Source organism: Lissotriton helveticus, chromosome 8 (genome assembly GCF_964261635.1).
Source record: "Lissotriton helveticus chromosome 8, aLisHel1.1, whole genome shotgun sequence".
Taxonomy (NCBI): Eukaryota; Metazoa; Chordata; class Amphibia; order Caudata; family Salamandridae; genus Lissotriton; species Lissotriton helveticus.
Window position 1 is genome coordinate 1,239,656,049 of NC_136069.1, and position 16,053 is coordinate 1,239,672,101.

At 44.1% G+C, this 16,053-nt stretch overlaps 1 protein-coding gene across 1 annotated transcript in view; it reads right to left on the minus strand.

Moving 5' to 3' along the window:
* The window catches only part of RP2 (RP2 activator of ARL3 GTPase), a 145,494-nt gene that overhangs the window by 80,363 nt on the left and 49,078 nt on the right, over positions 1-16,053 (minus strand). The window contains exon 3 of the mRNA XM_078658219.1: positions 120-234. Within this exon, the coding sequence (XP_078514345.1) occupies positions 120-234 (115 nt within the window). The remainder of the gene's footprint in view (positions 1-119; positions 235-16,053) is intronic.

The following is a 16,053-nucleotide window of genomic DNA, read 5'->3' on the forward strand; positions in this document are numbered from 1 at the left end:
CTATTATACCTGCATATTTAAATAAGTTGCACCCATGTTATAAAATCTTTGATAAAATAACTAGTACTTTTACAGAGCAGAATTCAGAATTTCAGTATAATAATGCAAATAAAGTTCACCTTGCTCAAGCAGCGATGTGAAATCAACTGCCCTCTCCTTGAACACTCTGTTGGCATCCTCTGGTTTCATGGCGACTTCCTTTGTCTGAACCAGCAAAAATCCCTTTTCAGTCATCTGTAAAAAATATAGAGGGCTATTACTATAAGACGCACATTACGATTTAGATTTCCTTTGCGTGTGCTGTGATAGTGTATGCCCACTGTCATTTGAGGGAAGAACTATAAGCTGCAGATTCATTGGTTTAAGTGATCTGACAAATTCACTGCTTCCATTTCTCTTCTCCTTAAGGACTTCTATGAATGTAGAAGAAACCGCAAATGTGTGAGAATCGGGCACTAGACAACAGGTACAAAATGAAGACTATTTTTACGTAAAATTGAAATGATGCAGCTAGATGGTGGGTTCATATGGACATGATTAGTTTATTATTTTATAACTTATTCAATCCTGTTAAAAAACTACATATATATCCAAATATCATTTCAGCAATGACTCCATACAAACAAGTCAGACAGTAGTTATATTGTCTCGTTCGACACTAATCTAACATTGCCCTAGTTAAGATCGAGGTGTGTAATAGGTGGGTATATTTTGGTCAACCTATGCTTTACGCATTCTAACAGAATGAAACCCAATCATATCTTTAATCACTACTGTGCAGTCCACAATTTCTGGCTATGTTGCAGAGCGTCAGGAACCATCTTAGTTCATGCACATTATAAATTTTTCTTGTCCCTCACTATACCACAGTTATAGTTTCCATTGCCACCAACTTTATGTAGTTCTTTCACATTTTAATGTGCAGTGCAGCCTAATGCCTCATCCTATATCTGGCAACCAGACACTTAAACATTATAAACGGCAGCAAAATACATTACCCAATCACGGTGTCTGGCTTTTCCAGTACCAGGATTATTGTATTAGCCAGCTAATTCGATCTGAGATTTAGGATTAACTGCCACATTTCTTCAATGTACGGTACAGTCACAGCATATGAAACAACTCCACTTTCCCATGTACTCACACAAAGCCCATGTACAGACATGAGGCAGACAGATGATGTATTAGAATAATCCAGCTCAGCAATTTCGTTCATATTTATTGTATTTGGAAATTTCGTTTTTTAAATTTCACATAAATTAACATCCATTTCGTACGTTAAAAGGTCTTTAACACATCTTAGGGAGTTCCCAGGAACCTTTTCTACTTCCCTTTGAGAAAATACTCACCTGTAGGTGGTATCCTGGTTAAACATAGTAAGTATGTAAGCCAGAACTTCTTTGTCTGCTCTCTCCAAGCTTTCCCTACCTTGACCACGAAGAAGTCCAACAATTTCTCTCAATTCTTCAAAATCTGGTAATTGACAGTCAGTAAAAGAAGCATTTGCAATGCAATAGGTTTCGCATTTATGAGAGTTTCAGCTATTGGCATTGTAAATGCCATACCTTTTAGTAAGCATACAACTTTTTAGGTCCTGGAGAAGCACCAGAGATCTCTGTTCGAGACCAATAGGGACGCAAAACATGTTGACCCAATAGTTACAACATTTTCCTCACTCACATTCACATTCGACTACTAAGGGTCATTGTAACCCACTAGTAGCACCAACCATCTAGTTTTTTAATCGGACTTATGAATCCACCCATTAAAATAACATAGCTTTGATATCCCCTAGTCAGCTTTACACTCGCTCAGTTCCCTAGGAGCACTTCCTCACATGCATCATATGGCGAGAATATCAAAAGATCTCCGCTAAAGTGACTCTTTGGGGGACCAGTACGGCATTGCAGCGCGGGCCCGACGAGGAGCAACTGCCGCATGATGAATCATGAGATCCCTTGGGATGTGTGAGGCCAACAAGTAAAAGTCTTGCTGACTCTCCTATCTACATCCTACATCTTCCTTTTTGTTTAGGAACAGTGACCCTCCTATTTGAAGAATAGCTAATTTTGGCACCTTTACCCGGTCAGAAATTTTACAATCAGACTTAGAGCCAGATTTATCAAGCATTTTTCTTTTCGTAAGCTGCGCAATTTGCAGAACATTTGCATTTTACAACCTACTTCAACTAGGTGGTAACCCATTTGCAAACAGAAGAGGTCCCCAAGGGACCCCTTTGCCTTTGTGAATGTGGGCACCAAAGTTGTTTAAGAGCAGGAAATAAAAGTAAAGCTTTCTTTAAATTTTTTGAAACGCAACCCGTTTTCTTTTAAAGAAAACGTGTTGCATTAAAAAAAAAAAACTATTGCTTTATTTATAAGCAAACACAGACATAGTGGTCTGCTGTCTCCAGCAGGCCACCATCCCTCTGATTTTAGTGAATCCTAATGGGTCCTGTAACAAAATCCACTGGTCCCTTTGGTGCCATGCAGTGCAGCGACAAATCATGGCAGGAATCTCATTATATAAGAGCTCTGTTATAGCCTCTCTGATTATGCCAGGGCTCATACCATAGTAGTGTTTGAATACTTGCAATCTCCTTATGTTGCCACGTTTCTGCAGATCTACATACTGTGGCTGAAGGTAGTGGTAAGCAATAGTTCCAGGGTTAGAATGCCCTTTTGAGTGTGTGCAAACCTACTAACTTGCAAGATTTAAGGGTTATCAACAGCTCTTCTCTAATCTTTTCCCATACTGAGAAATGTTGGAAATGTACTACTGACAATGCTAGAAGAAAACCTTCTTCCAAAGTTGGGGAAAAGGGTTTGGAAGGAAAGTGAATTTGGAAATACTCAGATTTCCGAGTGAGCAAATCTACACATGCATATTTTCTCATGCTAAAATGCAGTCCATGAGTACTATGTATTGTCCTACTTATGTAAATTCTTGGGAATTCACGAAAGCCGGATAGCTGCATTTAATGCAAGGACGTATACCATAGGTGCACTTTTGAGACTTTCTTTAATAATTGGTCCTCTAATTTGGTCTAGCATGGCCATGACCTTTTGTGTTTATTGAAATTCTGTCTCTCTCTCTCTGTATCAGCTGGCTTCACTGTGAGTGACTGCAATCTGTTCTTTCACAAGGAGCATATCGGCACACAAAGTAGTTTAGTTCAGTGCCAGTAACTACTGTGGCAGTGTGTGCTTTTTGAGACTAAAAACAATTTTTGCTTTTGCCAATGTTTGTTATAATGGTGAGGGCCCGGCATCTCCCACACCAATAATGTTTTACAAAAACTGTGCCACACATTGACAAAACTAAAAAGTTGACCACCAATTTCAGACCTACAGGCTTTGCCCATGCTTGTTTATTTGTGTTTCCCATAATCCTGAAACTGGCTATAATGATTTTCCATTATAAAAATGTTTGGGATATACTAGCATGCATCGACGCATTACTAAATGATGCTGCAAAGAAATTATACCTGACATCATACAGTAGTTTAGCTGAATGTTCTTTTTCCTGCTTTCATTTTTTTATGAACATTTGATTTTGAAAGCAAAGAATCATCAACTTTGCTTTTGATCTTCTGCAAATATCATTATCAAATCAGAGAGCATTCTGGGAGCATTATACATAGCCTCATATTGCTAAACTTTGAAAACATGTGTATACAATTTTATTTTAAAAAAAAATCTTTTTATTGTAAAAAATTCAGCTACATAACAGTGTACATCAGTTTACAGCAGAAGTTCATTGGAAAATGCAATCAAATCAATCATAAAAATTCCCTCATCGGTATCCAGATCTGCCTACCTACCAGAATCCAACTCTGAAGCCACCCCCCCACATTTAACAAGGCACCTCCTCTACCCCAGAGTAACTCCCCCTATACAGATAACCGCCCTATCTTGCTCCCACCCCATCTCTCCCCTGTCATAATATGCCATCCTTTTTCCACGGTAGTGGTCCGTTAATCCCCTAGGGTGTGGAGGAACCCACTTCTTCACTACAAACAATACAAACAGGTAGTAAAACGTTGTCAGCTTACACCTCTTTAAGCCATTGCAGACCCATTTTGGGTGTCCCTCCAGTCCCCCCTGTAACGCCTCCATGCCGTCCATATTTTCTCCCATTTCTTGGGGCAGGCTCGACTTTCATAGATCACCTTCTCCGCCCTCTGGCACCAGTCCAAGTCCCGCTCCCACTCTTCCACCGTTGGCAATAAATCACTCCCCCATAACCTCGATATATTCCTCTTGGCTACTAGACTTGCCAGGGCCAGCCATGTCTTATCTCATTTCGGCCAGGTAGTGTCGCCCTTCACCCCCAGGGCGTGCCATCGTGCCTCTAGAGGGACCTCCGCCCCCACCACCTCCTCCATTATACTGTCTGGACCAATATGCTCTAATTTTGGTGCAGTCCCATAGAATGTGGAAGAAGTTGCCCTCCTCTCCGCACCGCCGCAGACAGAATCGTGAAGCTACATATCCAATCCTGTGCTGCACCGTGCATGGGGTGTATGACCTATGTAGGATACGCAGCTGAACCAGCCTAAATCTGGCGCGGATCGCCACCTCCCGTGGACATTGCAGGGCCTCATTCCAATCATCATCCTCTAGCAGTCCTATATCTGATTCCCACTTTTCTCGCAAGGGTCCTAGTGGGTCCGGGAGATTGTTTATAAGCTTTTTGTATGCGAGGGAGATAGGCTACTGCTAGACCCCATGATTGATAAGGCTATCTTCCAGCGGGGCGTATTCAGGTAGCTGGTCTCCCTGGCTCATCTGCGTGCGTATGGCATGTCAAAGTTGCTGATAATGCAAAAATTCTCCATCCCCCCATTTGGAATTCTGCCTTCAGGGCCGCAAAGTCCACCATATCCCCCCTCTTCCACACATCTCCCAGTGTGTTGATACCAATTAGGCTCCACTGACGTAGTTCCCGTAGTTTGCGACTTCCAGGAGGAAATTGCCAGCCCATAATGGCGTTTGTTCCGTGAGTTTCTCCCCCCATCCCAGTAGTTTCGTCGCCAGTTTCCACGCCCCCACTACCACTGCTGTATGGGACGGCCAGGTCCGATTGCACCTCCCCTTGGTATAGAGAGCCACTAAATAGGTAGCGCTACCTAGTGCTATACGGTACACTCTGTATGCAGGCTCCTCCTGTGGGGCAAACACCCAGCCATTGATGTTAATCAGTTGCGTCGCCCAATAATATAGACGGATATCTGGAATAGCTAGACCTCCTTCATACGGCCCCTTTGCAGTTTTCTAAGGGCTATCCTCAGGCAGCCTCCACTCCACAATAAGGAGCGCTGTTCCGACTCTACCTTTCTAAAGGGCTGGTCTGGGATTGGAAAGGGCGAGCTCTGCAGAACGTATATTAACCGGGGAAGGGCCATCATTTTAAATAAGACAGCGCGCCCCATCAAGGAGAGCGGAAGGGTTTTCCAGTGTTCCACATCACCGTGGAGTCGTTCCAGTTGGGCCGACACATTCAATCGAAGAAACTCGGCATCTGATGTCGTGACCCATATGCCTAAATACAGAAATATCTCCCGCCCGACCAGACCCTCACAACGGTCAGATAGCTGTGGCTGTGGACCCGCCAGGACATGCCCCAGGGATTTACCCCAGGTAATGCGGTATCCGGAGTACTCTCCGAACGAGTGGAGAATAACCATCAATCTCTGAATAGATGCCACTGGTTGCTGTACATACAATAAGATGTCATCGGCATATAATGATATGTGTTCCTCCCAGCCTCCTCCCAGGTCTATGCCCCATACCCCGGGGTCCGCTCGTACCCAGTGGGCCAGTGGCTCCAACGCCAAGGCAAAGAGGATCGTGAGAGGGGGCATCCCTGCCTCGTGCCTTGCCCCAACTGAAATTCCCTTGAAAGAGCGCCATTGACTCAGACCCTCGCAAGCGGTGCCGTACACAGCAGTTTCACCCACGACCTGAAATTGTCTCCAAATCCCAGTTTCTCCAAGACTGCATAGATGTACTGCCATTCCATACTTTCAAAAGCCATATGGGCATCAAGGGACAGTAGGGCCGCCGGCACCTCAGGTCGTGCGGACACCGCCTGCATAACTCCAAACAGGCGCCTCGGATTGAGCCGTGTGCTTCTGTGGGGCATGAAGCCCGACTGATCGGGGTGGATCAAAGATTGGATAACCGCCCCCAATCTTGTGGCCAGAATCTTTCCCAGGATCTACGTTTCGTAGTTAAGGAGGGATATGGGCCTATAGGAGCTGCACGCTCCCTGCTGTTTGCCGGTCTTATGAATAACTAATATTGTTGCCGACCGCAGGTCCCTCGGAAGCTGTCCTACTTGTTTTGCTTCACTGAACATGCGTAATATGTGGGGCGCAGTTCTGCTTGATACACACCCAAATGACTCTGCCGGGAATCCATTGGGCCCCGGTGCCTTTCCAGTCTGTAAATCCCCCATGGCCTCCTCCACTTCTTTGACCGTAATCTCGGATTCTAGAATGTGCTTGTCTGCCTGTTCTGGGGTGGGCAACTGAAAAGGGGCCAGGAAATCCCGGCACTCCTGCTCCCCCCTGGCCGTCTGTGACCGGTAAACCTCCTCGTAATAGAGCGCAAATTCTTCTGCTATCTCCTTACTTGTGTTTCGCACTGTCCCATCCGGCATCTCTATCCCCGGCACCCAGTTACGGTCCCTATCTCGCTTCTCCAGCCAGGCTATCATTTTGTTGGCCTTGTCCCCCAAGTCGTACACTCGTCGCTGGGTGGCAAGGGCGCGCGACCACGACTGTTCAATAAGTACATCCCTCAGTTCTTTTTCCAGGAGTCGCGCCCTGTGTTGCCTGTTCTGTTCCTGAGTTTGCCCCCTTTCCTCCTCTATGGCCTGGAGCTCCAATTCCAACCGATCAATGTGGGCGTGTTTGACCTTACGCCTACGGCCTACCTCCGCTTGTATTAAGTCCCAGGCTACGGTTTTATACGCCTCCCAGGCTGTCCCAGGGGAGCTAACTGAGCCTACGCTCTCTGTAAAGTATTGATCTACCCGTTCCCGGAACTTCTCCTGGAACTCCTGATCTTTGAATAAAAATGTGTCAAGCCTGGGGGGGCACTCCAGTTTCGTTGTGGGCCTGTCAACTGCACACCCACCGGGAAGTGGTCAGAAATCCCTCTTGCTTTGTGATGAACGCCCGAAGGAGACCCATACAGCCTGTTTGTGTGAATAAATAATCGATCCGGGAGCCCGAGCCGTGGATAGATGTGTGTATTGCCGGACTTGCGGGTTGTGCGCCCTCCATAGGTCAACCAAGCCCATAGCTTGCACAAAATCTCGCAGGCGATTCAGCCCTCCCTAATCCTGCGACCTATCAATGTCTCTCACCATGACTTAATTCATAACTCATCTCAGGATTAACGTCCCATTAGGCATCTCTAAGAGTAGTTTCCCTACATCGGGGAGAGTAGTGCTGTGTAATTTCGGAGGGATGTAAAGGGAACACATGTTCAATGTCCTGCCCTCCCATTGTGCCGACAACGCCACGTAGCGCCCCAAGGGATCTAGCCATCGCTGCCCTTTCACCAATTGTAAAGAGTTCTTGATGAGAATCCCCACTCCCCTGTAGCCAGTGGTGAAACCAGCATGCGTGCGCAGGGTGTAACCAAATCTGTCTAGGGCCTTACAGTGGTTTCCTAACATGTGAGTCTCCTGGAGGAGGACAACATCTGGGGCGTGCCTGTGAAGGTACTGAAGCACCATAGTGCGCTAGATTTTATTCTGTAGGCCATTGACATTCCAGGATACTATATTAACGTGCTGTGTCCTTGGGGCTTGCATCTCTGTCATCTAACACCCCACCCGTTAGGAGTGGCAACCAAGCCCCCCCTTCCTACCACCTCCCGCCTGCCCACCGATAGTGCTAAAGGAGCCTTAACATGTATACAGTAAAAAAGCAAACTCATCAAACAGAAACAATAACCCTTACCCCCCCAACCCTCCACACCGTCCCCTCTCCCTGCTACCCTGCCAACATGGCCAGACATCCCCCAACAAGCAGAGCCCCTGTAGCCTTTACAACGAAAAATCTAGGGGATGAGTACTACGACCAAATCTCCCACCTAAGGCTCTCATCCGACCCCTCGCCATACTGCATTAGCCATCTCACCATGTGTTGCGACGGGGGGGCAATGCACCCAGCACAGTAGCAGTACCCAGCAAGAGGTTGGCCCTGTCCCCCCCTCTCCGAAGTAACGGAACAGTTCGATCCAAAGTGTCCACTTACGGCTGTATCGTCCCTCCCGGGGGCCACACTGTAAACCAACATATTCCACCCCAATCACGTTTCAGTGTGTCTGTACATAGAAGCGCCAATATTATGAGAGAAAAACTTCCTAGGTAATTGTAACAAATCAATCCAAATTCAAAAACATAATACAGGGAAAAGTAGACAAGAAAATCTTGTAGAAAAATATTGCATGTTTAATTATTAAAATAAGAGCATACATTTAAAAACAACATTAATTATACATTCCACGATTACATTTACTCATTTCACTATTATTCAATACAATATACATACATGTGTGAAGGTGGCAGTCTTTATCATTAATATCTATCGACGAGGGTTTCGGCGTAGTAAAAACGCCTTCTTCAGGAAAAAGCCACTAATTTTACTTCATATATGAAGTTAAATCGCAATAGTGTGTGGTTCGTTTGTTTAGATTAAAGGACAGACTTTAGGATTGGTCCATATATTCCTTCTAAACGTTATGGATATACGGATACTGCGACACACTTATGTTGGGTACTCTGTTTAAAAACCACGAAAGCTAAAAACAAATGTCGGGATCACGGCAATGTCCCAAAAAGAAGAACCTCTTAAATAGAGTCCATTATGTAGTGGTACATGAAGAATGAAGACCTCCGGAACGGAGCAGTTTATGTACGTTCGGTAAATGACACACAACAGACGATATTCTGGTGTTACTCCCCGTGGGCGCTCATAAGGGGGGGGGTGGAGAAACAATCTGCCTGCTCGTCAGAGCACCCCGCAGTCTTTTCGACCTCTCCGCTTCCCGGCCCTTACTGCTGCCGCTTAGGGAGCCCCGCGGCCGGCTCGCTGATCACGCGAGGTTGGTGCTGCTATCGCGGACTCCCGCATTTTAGGCCCCAGTAGGCCCGCACACACCGGCCGCCGTCACTCTGCTCCCGGACGTCGGAGAGGAAAAAGGAGCACACCTCTCTGTAGCGGAGCTTAGCGGCTTGCACATCCCGTCGCGCAACTGGATGAGACAGTAGGATATGTGACGGATTTATGGGGTTTTCGGCAATGCCTCAGGAGCGCCGCGGTATTATGCGGCCATCTTTGTCGCCGCCAAGCCACCCCCCCCCCGCATGTGTACACATTTTTATACTGGAACCACTGTCAGTAGTGCAGTCAGAGCTCACAACATTTACTTAAGAGTGCTCACCCTAATAATAAAGACTTTCAATGAATGATCCAAAATACAAGGCTGAACAGCATTAACATATGGACAAAAATATTACCTTAACTGCAGGCAGTGCCCTTTCTTGATCCACAATGTGGTATTGCAAAATGGCAGCCAAAGAGTTTATGCTGCAGGGAGTTGGGCCTTATTGTCACAAGGACAAAATACACATGAAAACTTGTTGCCATTGACCCCAAACAGTATGTCCTAGGAGTCGGGCTATGGAAATTTCACATCCCTGCTACCTCATTAATATTCATGAGGTAGTAAGAATTGTGACCCACTAGGAATCGCATTAGGAATAGCAATTACCTAATTGCGATTCACAGGGAATCAAAATTAGGTAATCGATATTCCCAATATTGATACATCTGGCACTGAATCTCTTGTTTAGAGCTTGGAATCCTTTAACTGGACAAGGCTGTGAGATGTATCTGAAGAAGGTTACATAAGGCACTGCAAAGATGCTTTAGCATGGGAAAACTTAAGTCCAGAGGCAACTCAACTCAGGCAGATCCACATGACAGGTTTTCCCAGTCCTCTGGAGGCTTTTAGTACAAAAAGGTTCTAAGACGTAGAATCTCAGGAACAGCACTTGGGGTTTAAGATGCATTCCAGCAGATGCCGACAGGAGAGTTAGGGTCAGGTCCAGTTGGTACTGGTCAGCTGGCTTCTTCAGGGAAAGGCCTCTTGCAGCGTGAGGTGGCTCGCCAGCCAACTGACCCTTGGAGTCCACTTTTTGTACTGGGTACAAGAGGGAGCAGGCCCAGCCCTTCAGGTCTCCTCACAGATCTCAACCATCACGTCCAGTCATCCTTCTGTTATTCTACAGGTTCAGAATGTTCTGAACCTGTGCCAGGTGCTGCTACATATATGCCTGGAACTAGATTTTGAGTGGGATGACTTCTGACCCCTTGCTAACCAATTTGGAAAAAGATCCCAAGGTATATCTATTCACTTTAGAAGTAGTTCCTGTGTGTCCTAATGTAAACAATCCCACAGTGCCCCTCACTCAATAATCCAAGATGGAGAAACCTATCTCCCCTTGTGCAGAGCCGGTGTGCTATCCCATTGGTTTGGCCACAATAATGAGCAGTTCCCTCCTCCTTGGTCAGTCTAGACCAGTTCTGGGGGCAGCTTTCCTACACCCCCTCAATTTGGTGCCTGCCTGACTGGGAGGTGTGAGCTACATCTATCTGTGTGTGTCAGGAGAGGCACCTCTGAAGTACATTAACTTTCTGGGCATTGCTCAAATGGCCTTCATGTCAGAAAAACAAAAAACTCTTCCCTGCCTATCCCCAGGCCTTTGTCTCTGCTCTGGGAGCTATTATTACACCTCGTCAGGGTTATTCACCAGCTCTGTGACAGTTGGAGGCTAATGCAAATTAGCCTCTAAGAGGTTAAGGCAGTGAAAAGGTAATTTTCTAAAAGTCCCTTGTCCTTATTATTTATTAAAATCTGACTTCATCATTGACTTGGGCTTTTAACAAATATTAGAATAGTCCTTGGGTTGTATTTCTAGCTGGTCCTTATTTAATATTGCTTCTCAGTGTTTCTTTATGGGCCAGCCAGTCTTCCTACAGAGAAAATAGTTTTTGGGTGCTAATCACAATATGGACATGTAACTTTACATTTCTACAGGTCCTACTTTTAAGTACCAAGCACCCTGTCCTTTGGGCTACAATGCCTACATAGTGGTAACTTGCTAATATTTAGAGGGGAGGTTTTATTCTGTCAAAAAGGGCTTATTTTGACAGGTTGAGTAGCAATTTTAAAATGCAGTTGTCAGGATACAGTGGCAGGCCTTGAGTCATATTTGTTTGGTCACACTAGTGGATGGCACAGTAGTGCTGTAGTTCACAGTTAACTTTCCATGCAATGGGCATACTTTTGACTCCATATACTGTGGTCTTATAGGAAAGTTAAATATGCCAAATGAGTGTTAGCCAATTATAAGTGTTTTAGGAGTCAAAGAATATGCCCTGTGGCCTGATTACCAGTGTCAAAAAACCATTAGCATTAGTCCATGAGAAATGGGGTTGACTACGCAAAAAGAGGCACTTTTTCACACTTGGAAAAACTTAACACAAAAATTCAAAATTCTAAACATTGTCAAGTCAATAGTAGCTGAATGGAGATGAACATGCATGTGAAAACACCAAGGAGAAAACAATGTTCTCATATATAAAAAATAATATGAATGGGTGCAAAATCAATTTAGAAATACTATATTCTTGTAAGGGTGTGTTTCTATGCACTAGTGTGTATATGAATAAAAATACTGTTGTTACTCCTAGGGAAAACTAAACTGTACAATCAAATGAACGTGTGCATGACTAGGTAGTAGTAGGAAGCAACATTCTTCGAAGGCATGTCAAATAATACATTTTTGTATTTTATTTATTTTAAAGAGTTAACACTCCCGTAGATGTTCAGGTAAAAATATCTTTGTATAAAAGAATGGATAGTCTGCGGTGCATCATCAGAACCTGCAGGTACAAAAGAGCAAAGTATGATTGATACTAATATAATAGAATGAAGAATCCACGAGAAGGACCACTTTCATTATGGAATGTCTGAACTGTGCAGTCCTCCATGAGGACCTTCCTTCTTGTCCATGGTATCTAGTCACATAATACCAGCAAATGCAGACATAGTGAACTAAGCATACAGTAATGTTATAAACAAAATTACATTGTCTAACCTAAAGGACCAGAGGTAGGTGGAACACTACAAGAAATATACTAGATTAAGGAATACAAATAGTCTGTGCAAAAACTAAAGAAAGTGTATTGGAAAGGGGTGCTCAGAAACCCAGCAGTGAAGGGGTTAAGGACCTGCAGTTAGTGAAATATCTACAGGGCTCGTCCCAAGAACACTGTGTGGATCCACACGTGCAGTGCACAATTGTTCACAATGGACTGTAAGCCAAGATAGGTTGGTGCTGGCTGTTTCTTGAGTTGAATAAAAAAATCTCTTTCACAGAGTGAATAAAAGAACTTCATTTTAAATTAACTCTTAGAGTACATGAATGAGAGCGAGATAACAATTCAGAAGATATGAGACCCTTGTGGTACAGAATGCAGTAGGAGAGTTAGCAGAATTTAAAGAACAGCAGTTTTCGATTGGCTGTAGCATTTACCGGACAGGCGGTTATCCTCTGGCAATATGCAGTATGAAGGGAGAGAATGGAAGGAAATAACATGGGTTGACTTTGAGGAGAGACAGAGGGAAAGCACCTCCTCTTCTCTGGGAGACACTTCCGTGGTTTGTGAACACTCTGAGATGCACGGGTTAGTTGCACTTTTTGTGAAGTACAAAAAAGGTCTGGGTACTTAAACAGCTTCCTTAAATCTTAGATCTTGTATTAATAGTTCTATTTTTAACAAATGCTTCCTCCGCTCGCTTTCCAAAAATGTGCATCTTCCCCAGCGCGATTCTCATAATCTTAAGGTAGCAAACCCTCTTCATAGAATCACTTGATCATCAAGAGTGACAAGGTGTGAAACATACCTTGCTTTACTGTCACACACTAAAAAAATACCAATACATGTCTTTTATCAGCAAACAAGTCTAAAAACTCCACACACCTTTTAACACAATAAAGGAGTTTCTTGAGGCCTTTGTCATTTTCAGACTGCTTTTCTATGAAGAGGAAATGGTGCTGCACACTCAGACTATGAGAGCATTACAGATCCTTGATCACTGCCCACCCAGGTATATGTCTTGTCTTTTGAAATTTGACAGCTGGTTTGTGTGTTGGCGAATCAGAGGTTCCCGAGTGGAAGACGCAGTAGAACCCACCTCTGTACATACCCTGGGCCCTTATTCAGAAACTCTCTGTGCATAGCATTTGTTATTTGATTCTTGCTACGGCCCTGTGTGCTTATAAGGTTGATATGATATGGAACCATTGCTTCTAATAAAGGGCCGAGTATGCTACCTAACTCTTTATGCAAAGTATTTTGTTAATGAACATTTCAGGTAGACTGATGAAATCCACAATGTAATAATTCAACCATGCCACGCTTAGCTAAATGGTTAGTTGCTACTGGCTCTCTGAAGAACTAGTACAGTCCTATAACTGGAGGTTATTTTATTTTAGTACAATATTTATCTGGGGGGAGAACACTAGGTCTACATAAAAATGACTTTGAGGGGCAGTAATAAGGAGAGAGAGGAGCTGGCGCTGCTAAGCAGACGTGCTCTCTCAGGGATCCAGTACAATCCTTATTCCTGGGGCCCCAGGAGGCAGTCTTGGTGGATGTTTGGGTCTCAGGACACTCACCGAAGACAGGAGAAACTCCTATGCTCTGAAGAGCATAAGAACCATTGCCTCAGGCTGATACTGTGGCCATAGCAATGTCTAAAGAGATACAAGACGACCCCCATCTGTCCCAGTCTCTTGCAGAGGGGAGAGCTCTGTGTTGGAAAGGCTGTTATTACAAGTGGTATAGGCCTTTGGGGCTTTATAACAAGGGCTGCTGTGGTTTATAAGAGGGCAATAAGAGGGCAAGTGGAGAACCCGATCTGCCCTAGTTCCTGTGTCTACTGACTAGGACTGTGGCACAAAGCTCTGAGTGAGAACCAGTATCATGTGAGTTTCGTGGGCTTTGGAGTGCAAGCCTAACGCTGAGTCCCCATTAAATTATTGCTATGTTGGAAAGGGAGCAGCAGTATTGAATGAAGAGCTTCAAACCTGCTCCTCATTTTAGCTTGGCTCGTGGTGCTGGACTGTGGTTAAGACTGCACACTGAGAAAATGCTCATCAAAATCCTGAAGACCTTGAATAAAAAAATAAGATATTGTCCACTTTTGAAGAATGTGTACTGTTGGTAAGACCTCATCTGGGTCCGTGTATCTACTAAAACGATTGCAGCCTTAAGTTACTCACACTGTGGATACACCCCATTCTCGTTCTACTTCTCTACACTTTCCCTTCTTCCGTCCACTACAGTAATCCCGAAAACCACAGCAGCTAAGTATGGTGGACAGTTAGACATGGTTAAGAACTTGAAAGGAAGAAACTCTAAGCTCTTAACATATAACCCTTTGTTTGCTAACTCTATTTTCTCCCTATGATAGGAACATTCAAAATCCCCAAAGGTACTCCAATACATGGTCATTTTGTTAGAACACTACAGAAAATATCTAGAGCAGACCGAAATGTAGCCAACACACAAAGCTGATGATACTATCAATATATGCTAACCCACACTCAATCAGTATCAAATCACTGGAGTGAAATCTAGGTTCATCTATCAGATAATCTTTTCATCATATTCCTAACTCAAATGTTGTACTGTGAGGATTGTACTCCCATAACTCGAGTCAATTCATCCATGTTGTAAATGGGTAGCGATTGCACACAAGAAAAGCACTGAGACCAGCGTTCTCTCTGGCTGCCAAGGCCAGGCCTGTAAATCCCTTTTACTGAGATGCAATCTCGCCCTAGGCTATTATCAGACTTTGCTTCTATTATACAGCCTTCCAGAATTCAACCTCAAATTTCCCTATTATCTTAGCGAAGCAAATTAATCCCAATCTTCAGCCATGAATGCCAAATCATTTTAGTAGATTTGAATAAGTGGTTCAATCAACCTCGATGGTGATGGAGAACTCTGAAACAGTGTTCAGCAGCTCATATCTAAATAAATTCCCACTAAACATTAAAAGGGACTGGTCACTTCTCTCTGGAGCTCAAACATGTATCAAAACAAGAGGCTTAACTTAATTTTGACTTCTTGTCGTTCAGTTTCATATATTGTTTTTTTAATTAGAGCATAAAGACCCCCTCCCCCAAAGTTCTATATAATTCTCAATGCTTCAACCCACCAACTGACTTAATGAAAATTCAACAGTTCTACACCCAACAAACCCTACTGCAGGAAATATAGAAACAAAAGAAACACTCCTAATTAAAAAATGAATGCCAAAAAGGAAATGGATGATAAACCTCTACTCAATTGACATACTGAGCTACATGACACAGATTTGATTCTTATGAGCTTAATCCAATTCTTGGTCAACGTAACGGATTTTGCATTAAATGGGAGAAGGTAATCCCAGAGAGTTTCCTAAAAAAGCTAGTGACCATTTCCCAAAAGGAAATCAACACGTGCTTGACCCTAGAGGAGGACAAAGAACAAGTTTTGGACTCCTTCAATAAAATTTGCTGTTCAATTAAACACCTCCTGACCAGAATTCCACGCAATATAGTCAAGAGAACCCCTGGGTGGTTTGACTCAAACTGCTCCAGGGCACTGAGGGAACTTAAACAAGCATTGCATGCCACCCCGCTAGATAGAGCCCAGGTACAAATGGCAAGGCGTAACTACCGTGCCGCCTTGGCCAGAAGAAAGAAAGATATAAAAGCTGAAGCTTGGGAAGCCCTCCATGTAGCAGCAACACAAAAGGACACTGTTGCCTTCTGGGAGGCTGTGAACGCTCCCTTTTACCAAGATGATCATGGCCCTTGTTTAGATAACGCCATTACAGCTCAGGAGTGGGTGTGTCACTTCCAAGCCCTTTATGGCACTCCTGTTTTGCCTGTACTTTCCCCCGAAACAGC